At 38.8% G+C, this 18,484-nt stretch overlaps 1 protein-coding gene across 1 annotated transcript; it reads left to right on the top strand.

The window, feature by feature from the left end:
* Window positions 1-267: 267 nt before the first annotated feature.
* On the top strand, window positions 268-18,253 carry FAM198B (family with sequence similarity 198 member B). Its single transcript, XM_009283331.2, has 5 exons — window positions 268-398; window positions 995-2,279; window positions 9,369-9,583; window positions 13,394-13,620; window positions 13,919-18,253. Exons 2-5 carry the CDS (start codon window positions 1,283-1,285, stop codon window positions 14,109-14,111), a joined length of 1,632 nt encoding a protein of 543 aa, XP_009281606.2. The 5' UTR covers window positions 268-398; window positions 995-1,282; the 3' UTR covers window positions 14,112-18,253.
* Window positions 18,254-18,484: the final 231 nt, after the last annotated feature.

Raw genomic sequence — 18,484 nt, 5'->3', positions numbered from 1 at the left:
AAAAAAACCCCACAAATGTGGAAAATGGGAATTTCTTCAGTACATCTGCATGCAGTGCGCTAGAGGGCCCTCAGGAGTTAGAAATGGATGGAATGCACTTTTGGAAGGCACATACTTCACAGGACTTTTCATTACAGAATTTAAAATAGAAGTAGCTGGAGGTTTTTTTGTTGTTTTTTTATGTGAGGTTCATGTAAGTTTATAGCAGTTCATATGCAAACCACTTCTCAGTAGAGTTTGCTTCCAAACAGTATTTAGCTTGCAATGAAATACCTAAATGTGAACCATACTTAAAACTGAAATAGGTGCTAGAATACTTTGAGAACGTCAGCTTTTACTAAGTTACTTTTATTAACCTAGGAAGTTTACCAGAACAAAGGATGTGTCAAACTGAATAGGTAAGAGATTTTATATTTTTATAGCAATATATATACAACATGCACTTATTCTATCTTTGTTTCTTTGAAAGGATATATAAACCACTGTCATTTTATTTGAAAAACTATAGCTAGATCCTATTTATGGCTTCACAGGAGTGAAGAGAATTAACCATCTTTCATCTTTAATGCGTGTTTATGAATGTGAACTGTATTCATATTCATCTAGGGAAATTTGGCACTGCTAATATATTTTTCTATTAATGAATATGTGCATATTTAACTGCTACAGTTACTGGTGCTTAATATTGTATAATTTACAGCACTTCCATAACATGAGGTTTAGTGAAGACTGTCTCATAAGAAAAAGATGATAATGATCTGGATTTGACAAGCTTTTCTTCTAATGCTGGAATACAGCTAGCTGAGATTGCAAATTGAGCCTGTATTTCATGATTTTGGTGTTTAATTTATACTGTAATAAGAAAGTGAAAGTTGTATACTAACAGATTTCTAGATGCATACTGTCTAATCTAGAACTTCTATCGCTTAAAAATACAGAACCACAGATGCCATGTGAGTAATGAAACAAAATGCTACTAATCTTATTTTTGCAGTTTGCAAAGGAGATACTTCAGATATTTTAGACTACAAGTCAGTAAACTTTGCTTACGTAGCTGGCTCCATTCATTCTCTGAAGCCAATCACTTCCCCTGTGGTGGCTGATAAGAATTTAACGGCTTGAGAAGGTGAAGTGTCAGCATCCTTACTGCTAAACACGTTCCCAGGCATATCAGTAGCCTCTGTCCATCACCCATGCTGGAAGCTATTTGGAAAAAGAGAAATAGAAATTGGGGAAGGGAAGTCATGCATCATCCTCCTGGCTGGAACATACAGAAGAATTTATGCTGTTTTCATCATGTGGATTCACTAGAGAAATGACCACCTTTGATCAGCCAAGCAAAATCAAAAACTTGTTTATTTGCTGCCTGTGCCCCCCACGGGTGCTGAGGCTCTGGACTTGCAGGCGCCCAAGGACAAAGAGGAATCTGCTAGTGGGCACTGCATGTGTGATCTACCTGGGATTCCTCGTCAGTCAAGTGGGTCACGTTTTACCCCAGCACAAAGGAGGACACCAAAAGATCAGTTCCAGAAATCTCCAAGATGCAGCCCAAACTCCTTTTCTGGGCATCCCACTGGATGGCACCCTGTCACCACCCAATTTCCAGGAACCCCAGCATGGTAGCAATGGGACCTTGCTGCCACCCAATGTAGTTTATATCACCCTGCGGTCCAAGCGCAGCAAGCCTGCCAATATCAGAGGCACAGTGAAGCCAAAACGCAGGAAGAAACATACAAACCCTTTGTCCTACGGACAGCACTTTCCAAAAGCTGCTTTTATAGGCCAGGAAGAGGCCTTTGCCCAACAGCCGGGGAGGGCCATGCATGCCGTGGGCGCAATGGGAGCAGCAATAGCTCTGGAGGCGAGAAAGCACCAGCTGGATGAACACAGGCATAAAGGAATGGCAACCAGGGAGAGGGGTCACCGGAGACCTGGGGGGATTTCTGAAGCTATAAAGGCACAGCCCCAGCCTGAGGAAAGCAATATCAGGATTTACAGCGAGAGCTCTCCCTCTTGGCTGAGCAAAGACGACATCCTAAACATGCGCATGCTGGCAGATTCTCGGATAGAGAACATCCAAGAAGTACCTTCTCACAAAGCAGTCCTGGTTGTATTTGCGAAGGGTCCCAGCACCACAGGAACTGCTTGTAACCAGGGGCACTGTGGCATCATCAAAAGACCCCTCGACATGAGTGAGGTGTTTGCCTTTCATTTGGATAGGATCTTGGGGCTGAACAGGAGCTTACCTTCTGTAAGCAGGAGATCGGAGTTCTTCCAAGGTAACACATTCCTATGGCTTTCAGCTTGCAGGTGGAGTGCTAAGGATTCCTTCCCCCTCCCATGTTAACCACAGGGCAGCAGCCACCTTTAACTCCTGTGAGCCTGAGAACTAACCCCATCATTACAGGGAAGTAAAGCTGGTATCTGTGTGTAATTTCTGCAGTGCAATTATCCTGTTAGAAGGATGCAGTACCCCAAAGTTTAGATCAAATACCATTGAGCTGCTGAGGCTAATAACAATTTCTCTTCCACAAGAGTCTGGAATGAGGAAAAAAAGAAGAGGGAGTCATCCATAGATCGCATGACATTGTACAGACTGCCTGAAGTAAAACTGGTGAAAGAAATTCCAGAATACCCTGTGATTCGATGGGTATTTCTGATTTTTTTTTTAAAGCTTTCTCATCTTTTAGATCTGACTTTAATAAAATGTTGTTGAAAGTGAGCACAAGAATTCACCTCTCATACAGATGGTAGGAAAGGGGGTTTATATTTAGTCAGATAACCTACTCAGAGTTAGGGAAACTTCCTGCAGAAGTTTGATGCTACTTTCATGGTACTAATACCTCTGGGAACGGAAACATTTTTTAAAAGTGCTTTCCTCTCCCCAGTAATTAAAAAAATACTACATTTCAGTGAATCCTGCTGTACATCAAGGTTCATTACACACATCTATATATTATGCCAACAAAGAAATATACACAGTAAGTATCTCAATATGCCTGTTACATGATTGGTATAAAGTTTTCAATTAAAAAATTGACTTTTATTCTTTAGTGAAATTAAAGATAAATTTCAGACACGTAGTGTGAGTTAGAAGTAAGTCTACTTCTAACATTGCTATCTTGTTAAATATGTCTTCAGCCTAACTGCTATTTTTGTACAGTCACAAATCACAATCCGAAAGGACTACGCTGCATTTTAATGAATCATTGCTAAAGTGGCTAGCTATGTTTTTGCTGTTCCTTTCTTGCTGTTGAAATCAGCTTATACAAAGTATTTTTATATCAGTCTGCGTTTCTTAAAAAAAGCAATACAAGAATGACTTTCTAAATTCTGACAGTAGGAAGAAGACCCAGTGATCTCTGATTTCTTCCTGCTTTGTAAACCTTTCTTTTGGCAGCCTGTACAACAATGTGAATGAATCTCTAGGAACAACAGTTTGCAGGCTTCTGAATATTATTCATACTTGCAGAGCATGGAAGATACATTATGCCTAGTTTATTTTTAGGAATAAGATTTATTGCTATAGAGCTGTCATAAGGCATTAAGGTAGTTCGGTTGGAGGAATTCTGCACAGCGTGGCTGCAGAGATGACAGACTACAAGCCTCTGAAAACTGCTATTAGGCTAATTGTGCATTGTGTTGCTCGGTGTCTGTCACCTTACAGTATGTTTTGGACTGTCTGGGACAGAGAGAGTCATTCTGCCCTCTTTAACTTTCCTCATAACTGTCTGTGTTCCTATAGCAAGAAGAGTGTTGCTAGGTGATGAGAAGAGAAATAACATTTTGGTCTTCATTTTTTCCAGCTAAAGGGTGAACAGAGCTTTTGGAACAGTTACTGTACCTTGTCGCTCTCCATTTCTCTAGCCTGGAAATATGCAGGAGCTCAGATGCCTAATATCTACTTGAGCTGATTACTATTTACACACTTGTGTTTGGCATAATCTGGAAAACATCTGTGTTGAGAAAATGAGAAAAAATATATTCTTAAAAATAATATGGACAATTAGTGAGCTCATTTCTATAACCCATATGCATTTAAGTTATGATTAGGTAGGCACTGTAAAGTTTTTTACAGGGCAGCTTATATGAATCATGGTTATTCACATGGGAAAGAAAGCAATGCAGGATTAGAGACTGTGTGTGTATATATGAATGTACACAATTTCTGGGCTGACATCTCTCTCTCCACGACACATCACTTTAGCTTGCCTCAGTTGTGATCTGATGTAACAAGACATGTTTGATGTAGCATTAAAACCTTAAAAAATGGGCTTTTCAAAACTGTCATTCATGTTGTCAAAAGCAGTTTCAAAGAACTGCTTAGTAAATCCCTGTACAGGTTCTGTTTCCCCTATTCCTACAAATCCCTCATTGATTTTTTTTTTTTTTAAAGTCTGGAAAAATACTTTATGCAAGTCCTCTGTCTGCTGCCCTTACCTTCCCTAGTTAATTGTAAACCCTTTTAAGTGTTAACTGAATATTTTTTATTATTTATAAACAATAAATTTTTTTCCATCATGGATGGAAAAATCCAGTATGATAACTCTTTCCCTCATATTTTTGCAATGAGTTGGCCAAACATAAAAAGCCCAGGGAGTACAGGTTGGCAAAGCCCTTTTGAGTTCAGTGTTGAACTATGCAAGCATAGTTCATATGCAAGCACTCATTCATTACTCCCATTGCTACCTACAAGGCATGAAAAATGCCAAGAGCTCCAAAACACCTATAAAAAAAGGATAAGCCTGTAAAACAACAAGAAATAATATAAAACTGTGTCTATTGTAGAGAAAATGGAGGTCGACCCTCATGTGTCTGAGTTTTGGGATGGTCACATTAATACCACAGGACTGAGAATCTTCGTTATTTGATCACCCTGAGGAAGAGACATAAGTGACCTTGCTTGGTGTCACAGCCCTACCTTAATTAATTTGCACAGAAGCTAAGTAAAATGACTGCACATATTGCCTCTAGCTCAGCAACAGCATTTGCAGGGCAGGATGGTGCTGATGTTTGTTAGGGTTTCAGCTACCACTGGAGTAACATGGGCTGGAGCAGGCTTGCTCCTGTGTTGCAGCTGACAGCTGTAGGAATAGGACTCTGGCTCCTTGGATCATAGCAACAAGGCTGAGCTCTTTACTCAGCTTTTGGTACAAAATACACAGCTATTGCTATGCAATTTTATTGCACCACCAACTGAGGGCCTGAACTACTGCATGCTGACAACTACCCCTCTTCCCCCCTGGTTTTCTCATATCATAAGTCTGGCGAAATATGTTTTATCCTGTGCTGAGAAGAATAAGCACAGGTGTACTCAATTCTAACATGGTTTTTTTTTTTGCTAAAGATTGGACCTCTTATTTGCCCAGAACCACTTTTCCTAAAACATGCAAGAAACTCTTCCTTTGAATAACACCTTTCATGGCTGGTTTAGTGCAAACAGACGAATGACGTGATAGATAGCTCCGCTGGTTGTACTTGTCATTTTGCTTTACTGGTCTCTACGTGATGATAAATGGAGCCATAGGTTTATCTGTGTTATAGCCTGCACTATCAGCCTGCCCTTGCCATCCCACCAAAAGTTATGCAAAAGCAGGCAAAGATAATGTGGATCACTAACATCAGGGCAAAGAATAAGAAACAGCTAATGCTGCCTTACGCATTCAGAATGCACTAAAAGGCTTCAATTTACCTCTCCTGTTTTCTATCTATCAACCCAAACAACTTACACCAGTGTTGTACCTCTCGGAGGGCGTATTTCCAATATTTGGTTGGGTAGAGAAGTTCATGTTGGACCTCCAATGCAGTCCATAGTCTAGCATAGTCTAGAGAGCAACTGATGCACATTTCATGCATTCCTTAATTCTGACATCCATACAAGCGCAGGACAGAAACATTGCAAATAAGGTGCAGAAGGAAGAAAGAAAAATAGCCTAACTTCTCTCTGCTTTCTGCTTCTGTCCCTTATATTTTCCCTCAGAACTTAATCTTAAACTCTCAAATTCAAGTAACGCACTGTATGTCAGTCCCTTATCTTTCCACACTAAGTTATCCTCTCCTGCTAATATGTGGGTAACTAAACTCTTTCTTTCAAATGTGGCAGTGTTAAGCTATACTGCTTTACAGTGAACAACGAGGAGTTTGAGAAAGGGCTTTGTGAAAGATTTGCTTTTTTTAGTGATGCTGTCATGGGCACATTTGAAAATATTTTCTTTCTCGGAAGTTAGAAAAATTACTGTAGATACAAGTTAGAGCACAAGATGTAAGAGTAACATTTGCAAGAGCACCTTTGTGGTTAAGAAGCATACAGACTATTTTCAAAGTGATGTGGTGTGTGGATATCTAAGATGATGCCTATGTTGAAGAAGCCATGCAGTGATACATTATCTAACTGCACATGAAGCAGTTAGAGTACCTTGAGGTAGTCTAGTCTCAGCAGCCTGAGGTTTCACCTGTGTTAGGTTATTCAACTTAGGATATCCTGAGCCAGTAGCTCCTAAGGGCCGAAAAGTTTTAGAAATATTTTGATGTTTAAAAATCTATATGAATTACTAGGAAGCTGGTTCCAACATGAGTTTTGAAAAATCTTTCCCATACGATCTTGCAGATCATCTTAGTTAGTCAAGTAGATATATTGATGTAAAATGGCAGATGAAAAGAAAATGAAGCCAATCAGCTTTAGGCAAGATTCAGTGCAATGCAGCTGCAGCAACAGAAAAACAGTAGCCCTTTGTGTTAATATATAAAGTTGATTAGGAAAGAAGTGCACGCAGAACACACTGAACACACTCAAACTCCTCAGTTTTGGCTATATCAAACTGGAAGCTCTGATTCTTAGCCAGGCCTTACTTTTCACCGTTCAGTTAACTTCAGCCCCATCCTCATAAGGTTTGAATCAGAAGAGCTCCATTGATTTCAGTGGGGTCATGCCAATTCATGCAGCTATGAATCAGACCCCTTATCTGCTTTAATTCAGCATCTTCATGTTTTTCCTGCAAGCATCAAAAATGTGAGTCACTGGTCCTTACTGAAGCTGCTGTTTCATATTCCTGTAATTCAATTTATATTACAGAGTTGAAAGATTTTATTTTGGCTCATCTTTTCTGCTCCCATTTCCTCTGAAATGCAAACATTTCCTGTATTTAGCCTTGGTCTTTTAAGATGTTTTTGTATCTTAATGGAAACTGGCAAGATATTATTCATATTTTTCAAGTATTTATATTACTATTGTTTATCATGTCCCTTTTGGGTAGACAGGAGATGTTTGTTTTGTTAGTAGACCATTTATGTAGTTGGTTTGTAGAAGAATTCATGAATAGTTACATAACTGTTAGTGGAGATATAAAAATAATAGATCAGACTTGGTCCTGAAGAAAGCCATCCTTTTTTGTGACAATTCCCAATGCTTCTATAGACTTTCTCCAACTGGCTTGGAAAAGAAGCTTAGCCAATAGTTGACCTAACTTGGCTAAAATCATCTACAATGTAGGTGATGGAACCACAGCAAGAGAGATGAGGAAATGGCTAAGACTTCCCAAACTAATTTCCTAAGTACTTATTCAGGCACCTCAGTAGAGGAGAAGCCTGATTTTCAGGAGTGCTCAGTGCTTTTTTTCAGCAGAGGAAAGAGCGTGGATCATGGTGCTGATAAAGGTAGTACTGATCCTAGTGAAAGAGAGATTGATGTTCCTAATGGAAGGACGACTTCTGTGTTCCTAAGGAAACATTGGGCAACTGGGAGGGAAGTTAGAAGTGGTGGAGCTGTACATTGGGTTGGCTTGAGAAGGACTAACTTGTATGTGCAAGCCATGGCAGAAACAAGATCGAGTACATTCTGGTTTCGGAGAGGACTTTGTTTTTCTCTTGGGCTTGTGTGTGGGGCCTATCATGCTCTATTGGCAAATACAAGATGGATCTTTACATATGATTCACTACTAAGTATGGGCAAAGATAATTTCTTACTTGTTGTTTTAGATCAGTCAGCATCCTTTGGACAAGTTGCTTTTCGATTCAGCTGTATGGAGATCTGTTTTTAACAGTTCTTGCTGCTTACTTTAGCAGCTTTTACCTTGCTGTTGGCACCGATACTTGTTTTCTGTATGCTATTCTCTGTCTGGATTACCTCTGGAGAAGGTGTCATGGATCTTGTTGCCTTCATGCAAGTTTCTGAAAGCTTCTCTTCAGGTGCATCTCTGGCTCCATGGGCATGTGGAAGACAGAGACAGTTTAGGCTGCATTTAACTATGCAATAAATTGTGCAATAGTGTGGACTTTAGGTTCATTGACCTTCAAGATGAACATAAATTTTAAGCTTTATACACGTTTCAACAGTTGCTATTTAGCAAGTAACAGCTTCGCAGTTAAATGGTTCCTCCTCTCTCTACCAAGACATCATATTTTGGTCTTCTGTCTACACCCAGAAATATAAAGGATTTCTTTGTTTTAATGTGCGTACATGCCACAGTCCTGGGACCTCAACAGTTTAAGGCAGCAACAGCATTACATCAGCAATGAAAAGGAGAGTTCCACTTTCCTAAGAAGACAGACATGCCTGTTACTTGATATTGGGTGAAATATGTTTATCAGTTCTTACACTGGGAAAGCTCATTTTAAATTCTTTGCTAAGGTTTCTTCCCACTGAGAACTCTGAACACTTGAACTCACCAAAGCTAAGGCCCTTGACTTAGTTTCAGGGAAGAACAGAATATTCTTTAAAAGAATTAAAGAATTTGGCCAAAATAGCTGCTGTACAAAACAGATCTCATGTTATAACTGAATAAAAAAATACTTGTCAAGGTGTTTATTCATGCTAAGCTCACACTCTCTAGTATTCTCATATATTATTTCAGAGCTGTGAAGTCATACATTATAGGCCTAAAATACTAAAGATAACAAAATAAATCCACTTTTAGTATAGGATTTGTAGTGTTTCTATGCCCATTATGCAGAAAAAATACTTTGACATAAGTTTTCAGCTCTTGTAAATCATCATCAGTTCACTGGAATCAGAGGGAAATTACATTGTTGATTCACAGTGGCATTGTAGGCTCTTAATCTACCTATAAACTTTTGAATAGTCTGGTTTAGTATATGATTTTGTACATTAATCTCTTGCTTCAAACAGAGAAAGCCTTCTGTACACTGAAGGCGTTTATAATGTCTATGCTTCTTCCATTCCTGCAGCGCCTGGTTTTAGATGTGGAATAAGACCACATTAACCAAAGGATGTCAAGTTATTAGTCCCTGGCCATTTTTCCTGCCACATCTGCAAAATGGTATAATTATTGATGCTTAGGCAACGTCTAAAGAATGATCAAGTAAGTCTGGCAGTATTGCACTATACCGATGATCTGTTTTTCCTTTTTCAGATGGTCAAGCGTGTCCTGTTATTCTCTGGGATTCTTCACTGAGCCCAACAGATAATAGTACCCATTCTTCAGTGAGATTAACCTGGGGGCGATATCAGCAGCTATTGAAGCAGAAATGCTGGCAGAATGGGAAAGTTCCCAAAGCTGAGTGGGGCTGTACCGAAATCCATCATCATGAGTGGTCCAAGATGGCACTCTTTGATTTTCTTCTGCAGGTAAAACATTTACTGAATGCAACTTTCTGCCTCAAAAGGCATGTGAGCACACATGGGACTCCTAGAAAAGTCATTTTAGTTTATTTCCTTTTTTCAAATGGGGAAGAGATGTATTTTCACAGTTTGAACTTGTTTCTGGTTGCTTCTTATGATTAAAATATCCAAAACGCAACTTATAATCAGGGAAAGAGATCAGGAACTTAACTGACTCATTTTCTAAAAGAGGAAGCAAAGGCTTTTGTCTTAAGACATCTTGATTTACTTCACCTTGAGGCAGGCATACTGTTTCTCCTTGACTCCTTGTTTCTCCAAACATAGTTCTTGACTATGTTCACAACTGTAAATTACTGTTTTTTACTGTGTGGTCCTTCCTGCACCTCCCCACAGCCCCCAGGGGTGATTTAAGTGGTTTTGGTCAGCTGAAATCTGGATCAAGATAACAGTTGTAGTGGCTAGTTTTCCTTCTTTTTAAAAACCCAGCCAGTGATTTGGTAAGGAAAGAGTAGAGCAGCAACTGATGAACAATATGGCTGCTGTTCTTCAATTAGGTATTGCACATAATCATTAGCTCTCCAAATAACACCAAACTAGGACTCCGCCCAGTGGTGTCACATAATGTGTGGCTACAGTTACAGCAATTATGTAGTAGAATACACTCCCTGTATGAGTAAGGACTGAACTGAACCACCTGGCTGGAAGCTAATTTTATGGCTTGCTGAGATATGGCACTACTTCCAATTGTCCTTGCCTGCCAGACAGGTCCAGGTGACTGAGCCTCCTGCAGCACTTACTGGTTTATGTAACACTATTTGCATTTAAAACTGCAGCAAGCACTAGTTTTATGCACTGTGTTTGGTTGTCCATATAATTCAGCTTTTTATAGAGTTACATTTCTTGAAATATAAAAATCGTGACTTGGCTTATGCATAGCCTATCCCTGTCCTTCTCAGTCCTGTTCTAGGATGAATGAATATTTCCAGTTTTTTGGGGGGTTACATTTCTGCAGACTTGTTAAACAGAGCATTCAATTCTTCCCTAAAAATAGATCGTCACTTGTCTAATGACTCCAACTTTAGTCCCGTTATGAGCAAGTAATTCTTAGAAACTGCTATAAAGCCATATGTGGATTATTCTGATGCTAAACATAGTAATGCCCCTGTAGGAATAGTACAGAACATGTCAGAGTTAATATGTTTTCATGTCATTGTCTTCTTGTTGAAGAGTTTAAAAATTCTCATGAGTTCTGTGTTGATTTCTAATTTTAAGATCTTCTAAGACAAGTTTTTAAACTTCATAATTGAACTCCTATTATCCAGAAGGTGAGGTCAGTTAAAATAAGATGCAACAGGACTGAACTGTACCAACAGGATTGAACTGTACATGAAATAAAGAAACAAATTACTTTTATAGAAGTAGCTGGCATCAAAGTGACTTATACTTCCAGTTGCCTACCAGACAAGAACATGCATAGCAGAAAGTGAGTGAAAGGGGGTCTTATGATTCTTAAAGATTAAAATTTTATCTGGGTGCTCTCCAACTTAACTTTAAAGTTTATTAGAACTTTAGTTCTAATAGGCAGTAGAACATGAAGATTCTAAAACAAAAAATGCCAAGAAGGGGTTCTGAGTTTAAAAAAATAATCTGTGCTTCATAAGTCATTCAGAAATAAAGAATAATGGTGAAAAGTATTCTCTATTAAACATACTTTCCTCAGAAGAATGGGTTTGGTGCCTGTAATAGATGTTCCTAATCTCTGTTTTCAAATGCTATAAAACATAGGACCAGGCTGGAAAATTTTTATAGCTGACCTTCACTTGCCTTCTGCAAGAACTCAAGTAAAATAATGACATTAAATGTAAAACGGCTTCTTTAATTTGGGGGGTTTGGACCTCTCATGTACATAAATATATGACAAATACCAGTGCTAACCTATTAAGGTTGCAGCATCAATTCCAGAGCATCCCATCATTCTGTCTTAACACTGGAATGATGCAAGATATTATGAAGAGGCTGTCTGTAAGAACACGATTTCCTTTCTATTTAATGCATGTAATGAAATGCAGTGCAGATGAATTAGGACTATACATCAAAGGAGTCTGTCTGGAAGGCCTCTGCTTCATTTTTTGGCAAAGCTTTTGGATGAGTTGAATGAGAGACCCCATAAGCTAGAACACTGCAAGCAAGAGGGGCTCTAGTGCCTGCAGATGCTGAATGCTGCTCATGAAAGGAGAAATCTATTCCTTTCCTCAGGATTTTCACAGTTGAAAACAGACACTGCCACCAAGACTGGTGGCAACAATACTACATACTTAAGAAAAAACAAAACAACTCTTAGACTTTCATTTGACGAACAAAATTAGGAAGCCTTTTCAACACGCAATGTAGTTCTACATCAGGAGAAGAGTCCTAACAGTTCATTTCACTGGGGTGTCACAAAAATAAAGTTGTAATTTTAGAAGGTTTGTGTGAACATTAATGCTTTTATGCTTAGAGCAGTTTGAAGAGTTAGCAGCATACAACAAACAAGGACAGAAAAAATGCTTTACCTTTGATAAGCTACTCATTAAGCCTTAGATGCACCAGACCAGACTTCCACTCTGTAAGCACCTGTCAGCAGGAGCAGGGCTGCGTCCTGGGGAGATGAGCCGGAGCCAAGGACAGCCTCATGGCAGGCAGGACAGGCAGGGCCAGCAGCAGAGAAGCAGCCCAGCAGGAAGGATGGTGAAAGCCACAGGTCCCATTGATAGTGCAGTATCAGGCACAGACAAGGCAGCAAGCCAGCTCCAAGGCCAATGAGCAGGAACCCCAAGCAGCAATCCAGGAGCATCAGGCAGCAGAACAAGCAGCAGATACAGCCCCCCAAGAAGGGCTTAGAGGAGGGCTGAGGTGCTATGCCTGAGCTTAAATGAGGCTCCTGGGCCCACGCACAGAGGGGGTGTGTGTGTGGAGGTCCCAGGTGAGGGTGCTTAGGGCAATTAAGGCCTATTCGTGCACTCAGGGCCCTGGCAATGTTGTGTATTTACTCTCATCTAGTCAGCCGGGGTAGAAGCACTTTCAAGGAGTGATTTATCCTTCCTGTATTAGATGGTTAGCCTAAAATGGCATCCTTTGCTCTGGGGGTGCCTTGTTCTTGTCATTGTTTATTAAAGGGAACATAAACAACTAAGTCAGAAGAGATGCTTAACATTTACACCACTAAAGTTAGACCACATGTATTCCTTCCAGCTAAGTGCTGTGTGATGAATAAGAGAGGGTTTGCATGGGAAAAAATAGCTAGACCATCATGTCATTAAAGTATATATCACAGTGCAACTCAGGGATGCTGCTCTGTGATTATAAATGCACTCTTCTTGCATTTTGTAGCTTCTGATGGTTTGCTGTGCCCCTTACAAATCTTTTCAATTATTTTGCGTACTATTAGTCTAATAGGTCCCACAAAATGGAGACCCTCTCTGTGTATCAGGCTGTGCTATTATTTTTATTGTTCTCCAGCAGAGAAAATGTAAAAAAACTAGAGCCTTCTGAAAAAAAAAATAATTGTATTCACCATCTTGTTATTCTAGTTACACAGTGGTATTGTTCCACTATGTTCAAAGAATTTCTACTGACATAACAAATCATGGCTATAAAATGGATAAAATACAGTCTGGGGACCAGTTCTTCAACACCATTTCAATGCTGACTTTAGTTATACTTGTCCTGAGCTTGCTTTCCTGTCAACTGTGTTAGTGAGCGATGTCTTACAGTGACACTTTGCACCAAATACTTTGATATTGTTTTCACTTGGCACTCTGCTGTAATTTGTTTTAGATCTATAATCGACTAGACAGAAACTGCTGTGGATTCAAACCTCTCAAGGAGGATTCTTGCATGCAGCAAGGACTGAAGCTGAAATGTAGTGATCAGGATGCTGTTGACCTGACACACATAGTTCAGAGAAGGCATGACCGAAGGCACTTGGCCTTTATAGACAATAAGGGTTTCTTTGACAGAAACGAGGACAATCTTGACTTCAAAATACTACAAGGAATCAATGAGTAAGTTCTAAGTTATTAATTTTGTAAAAAGATTGATAATTTCTTCCCAGTTTGCGCATGAGACACTAAGTTACTGGAATAGATATCATTGGCCCAAGATATTTACAGGATGTGTCTAAAAATGTATGAGTAATCCCACTGCTGTAAAAGATACAATTAACATGCATATGATTAGCCGTGCATGGACTTCCTTTGCTGAGTCGCAGTCTATATTCATAGAATTGATTGCTAAACCACAACATAAATATTGCAATTCAGACTGATGGCAAAGCTGATGAATTTCTTTGTGCTTTTCCAGATTCCCTGAATCTGCAGTTTCAGTGCTGAGGAGCCAGCGTTTACGTGAGAAATTGCTGCAGTCTTTGTTCCTTGACAAAATATACTGGGAGAGCCAAGGAGGCAGAAAAGGAATTGAAAAGCTTATTGATGTAATAGAAAGGAGGTCCAAAATTCTTCTTACTTATATAAATGCACATGGAGCCAAAAGATAGCCCATGAATGAATGAAGCAGTCTTGTTTCTATCTGAGAGATAGTCTTTAAAAAAATTTGTATGAGGCAAAAACTGACAGTAAAATAGATTTAATTCATAGACTTATTTAATTTTTATTTTTTCCAAATTTTCCAGTTTATTTTTAAATAAGAAATCTTACATGGTTTAAAATCAACATTTAAATGTCAGCTGCAGCTCAACACAGTACAGTCTATTCTATGTTACCAGTGACATGAAATGAAAAATAACCAAATGGTACAATAAATAATGTAGTAATATGTAGGTACCATGAACACTCCTTCTGTTAAACTGTTTGAAAATTAGCAACAGGATTTTCAGTACATTAGGTTGGATTACTCTTACTTCCCTCATTCAAGTCAGTAAAAGTTTTATTGCAAATTTAAATGGGAACAGAGATTTGTAAGCACTTGATACATTGATGAAAACTGTCATTGCATCTACCTGCTGAAACATATCTAGTACAGGAATTTGTCTTTTTGATTATGAATACTAAAATGCCAACATTTCCAAAGGCTTATTTTGTTTTATTTTATTTTGATATTTTGAAATCTGAAGACTAAATTCTGCTCTTTTAAATGCAGGGGTGTTTGCTCTGGACATCAGGGAAATTTAAAAAGAGTGAGGAGAACACAGCTTTAACAATAATAATTAATTTGACAAATATAGTTTTCACCTGTCCAGTATGGAGTACAATTTGTCATGAGTCACTTGTTACAATGTACTATTTTCAGGTTGTTTTGATGTGTGGGTGGATGATCTGATATTTTCTGTCTATTGATTAACTGGGTGTTACTCACAGAATTGTCCTTTATTACCACTATTTTAAAAAAAGAAATTCAGCTTTAGCTTTGTGTGAATATACTGCTAAATAACTGTACACATTTTGTTTTTGCTACATTCTTGACAATATTTTTTTAAACTATTGTCAAAAAGCAGACCTACTAAGGACGTCAGTGGTGTTAAACTCAACACAGAAAATGCTTGTGCTGCATGCTCAGCTCTAGCCAGCAATTCAGGCTCTGGTTTTCCGTTACGATTGACCACTGTGGGGTGATGATTCTAGCTGACGACTCGCCCCAAGCATTCCCACAGGTAAGGTTGTTAGAGAAGGTTGGATAAGCTCTTTGATTTCTTAACCTTCATCTGCTCCAGAAATAAAATATCAACTGTTATAGTCTATCATGACATATACCTTCTACCTATCTGTTTAGAAAGACTCTTATTGTCTTTCTAGAGAAATATCTATGATCTTCTTGCCATGAGATAATGGCAGAAGTTGAATACTTTCATAGCTACTCTTGTCATTATGTATAGTAAAAAAAATAAGGCGTATAAGATTTGAAAATATTTTAAAAAGTGTTTGCGTAATGGTATTAATGAGAAACTAAAATGTTTCATGTCGATGTTAATGTGGATGGGTGAATTTAATGTTTTAAGTAACTACAATTCCACTGCAGCTAAAACAGATTTTCTTTCTTAGTATCAGAACAGCTATTAACAATAATTGCTTTACTAGAAGAAATAGATCTCATTATAAGCAGAGTTAAAGATACTTAGCAAAATTTTAAGAGCTTGGCCATCTAAATAATCTTTTTTTTTTTTTTTTGTCAGCAAAGGGCAGATAAATTTGTAAAAACTTCCTAGAACTTAACTATTGCCTTGAGAGGACACATTTTAGAGTGCCTTGGACTTTTTAGTAGCACCAAAGTAGAATTTTATAGGATTTTCATATTATCCCTTTCTTAAAATGTTGTAACTTATTAGCCAGGTAATTTGTATCACAGAAACAAAAATATTACTGTAGCTTGCACTGTGAACAGAGCCTAGAGAAAGAAATAATCCTCTGGATCCATTTCACATGGAATTCCTGTTGCAGTAAATTCCACTCTTTGGTGACTGTCACAATCAATTTGTCTTGTTTCCTAGCCTATCTCACAGTTTTCTTCCGGCTAGATACCTGTTCAAATAGATTATCACACACTGCTGGGAGTGAGAAAAAGGCATGACTCTCAGCTGCACTGAACTTAGAGGAGGGCCAAGTGGAGATACAAGAGTGTACCTGATCATGAAAAAAAAGTCCCATGAGAACTCTGTCTTCTAGCTTCTCTTCTTCTGTCTTTAGACTTCACATCCTGATGCCAAGTCATTGCCTCACATTGCCCAGTTGTTGTTTTTTCCAGAATTGACTCTTTGCCCAAGAAGAGGAAGAAATCAGAAAAGAGGATGTTTTTATCTTCTCAGGTTAGGTCATTTATTTTTATGATGATAACTTGATGCATTCTTCTCCATTTCTTCTGGACATGGACTAGTGTTGCCTTGAGCGTGATACATGCTTTTTTATTTGCCTGGCAGTTCAGTGCCAGCTCTTAAAGCAGCAATGTAATTGCCAACTAGTAAGTATTTGGCCTGAAGCTGACCTGGAGCAATGCCTCTCAGTAGTCCTGAGCTTAAGAGGTCCAAGTAGCCATGATGCTGTGCAGTACTTAAAAATTTGACTGAGCATGAAAAGCATAACTAAAGAGCACATCTTCTGGAGACAAATCCTGCAAATGAATGTCCTTAAGAAATGAATGGTGTTTTTTACTAGACTTTTTTGGTAGCAGAGGCATACAGATCAAGTTGTCATTAGAACTAATCTGCAGGGTGAAACAATATTTAGACTTTTGTAGAAAGTACAAGGGGAAGGATAGGTGTATCTCCCTGTGCTGTCCAGTATGGACCAGACAGGCACATGAAGGCACTGTCTTCTCAGAACTGCTGCAGGGACCAGTGAGTCCAGAGCAAATGGCCAAGACAGACTGAGCTATGCCATTACTGCACCCATTACACTTTCCAAGGGCAAAGGAATACTTCTTTCTCTGAAGCTCTGAATTTGGGTCTAGGACAAGGCGTTCTGCATCCTGCTCTCACCTTACAACGGTGCCTTAGCGTTGCACTATGCGTAGCCGGAGGCCTTGCTTTCTGTGCTGTGTTAACATGCCGCATTTCTTATGCATACAAACACTCTCATAGTCTTCAGGGAAATCAGGAGAGGCTTTGTGAGATTGGGCAGTGGGACTGGACTGTAAATTGCTTCTAATTCTCTAATGTTGATAACAAACTCCGGAAAGTGCCTTTTCTCCATAATGTTTACCCTGTTGGTGTAGAGCTTGGTACTTGAATCCAGTATTGTTAATAATACAAAGTATGATTGTGATAGTGCTTATGAGTACATACTAGCCAAGTTCTAGGGTTTTTTTACAAAAGTGAAGAACTCTGTACTTTTTGAGTGTATTTACATAAATGCTCCAGTAAAAAATACAAAAGAAGCACTTTGCAGCGCTTGTTTATTTGCTGCTACTGCATTCAAGATATCTGCTCTCCCTTCAGTAACAGGAGTAAAGTTTATTGGGAAATCAGTCCACTCCCTTTTAAAACAGCATGACAGTGGACTGACATTCCTGCACTGTAGCCTAAGTAATACTAACCGATAGCAAAAAACCCAAAGAAGCCTTAGTCTACCTATGGTGGTGATCGACAGAAAGCCAAGAAACTGTGTTTTAGTCATCTTTGCTGGGCTGTCTTCCATTTATGGGCATATGGGATCAGACAAAGACGCATGTTGCATATTACTAGGAAGGGTGTAACCAACGGCAACAGTCCAAAACCTGTGGGTGGGAAAAGACGATTATGTCATTCTTGAATCTGCCTAAAAGCCAGAACCACATGAAATGGAATTACTAAGAAAGTCAAGAGAGTTTGCTGATTTCATAACATTGGAAGACAGAGCTTAAAATAAGTAGCACAGGCACAGATGCCTTAAAATTCCTAGGGAGCCTGCCAGCAAGTTAATAATCTTAAATGTTTCAGAAGCTGAGGACATGAAAACTTTTGTGGAGCACTGTGAGAGCAGTTTCATTCTTTTTTTGTGTGTGTATTCTATACTGCACTATATTAAAGAAAGATAAATTCCGTGGTTTCAAAAGAGCAAATACAGATTTAGGGTACATTAAGGGACAAGCTTCCAGTAGCAATTCTGGGAACGCTTTCATGCACGTGTGTGTATGTGAACACAAACATACATGTATATGTATATATACCTTGGCTGGTTTCTATAAAATGGTCAGTTTGGCTAATAAAGAATGAGTTGTTTATGTAATTTGCTTTTCACATGTGGTTTCAAAAGAGCAAATACAGATTTAGGGTACATTAAGGGACAAGCTTCCAGTAGCAATTCTGGGAACGCTTTCATGCACGTGTGTGTATGTGAACACAAACATACATGTATATGTATATATACCTTGGCTGGTTTCTATAAAATGGTCAGTTTGGCTAATAAAGAATGAGTTGTTTATGTAATTTGCTTTTCACAT

Source organism: Aptenodytes forsteri, unplaced genomic scaffold (assembly GCF_000699145.1).
Source record: "Aptenodytes forsteri isolate BGI_AS27 unplaced genomic scaffold, ASM69914v1 Scaffold6, whole genome shotgun sequence".
Classification (NCBI taxonomy): Eukaryota; Metazoa; Chordata; class Aves; order Sphenisciformes; family Spheniscidae; genus Aptenodytes; species Aptenodytes forsteri.
The sequence above is the reverse complement of the archived record's forward strand: the minus strand, read 5'-3'. Positions and strand labels throughout refer to the sequence as shown.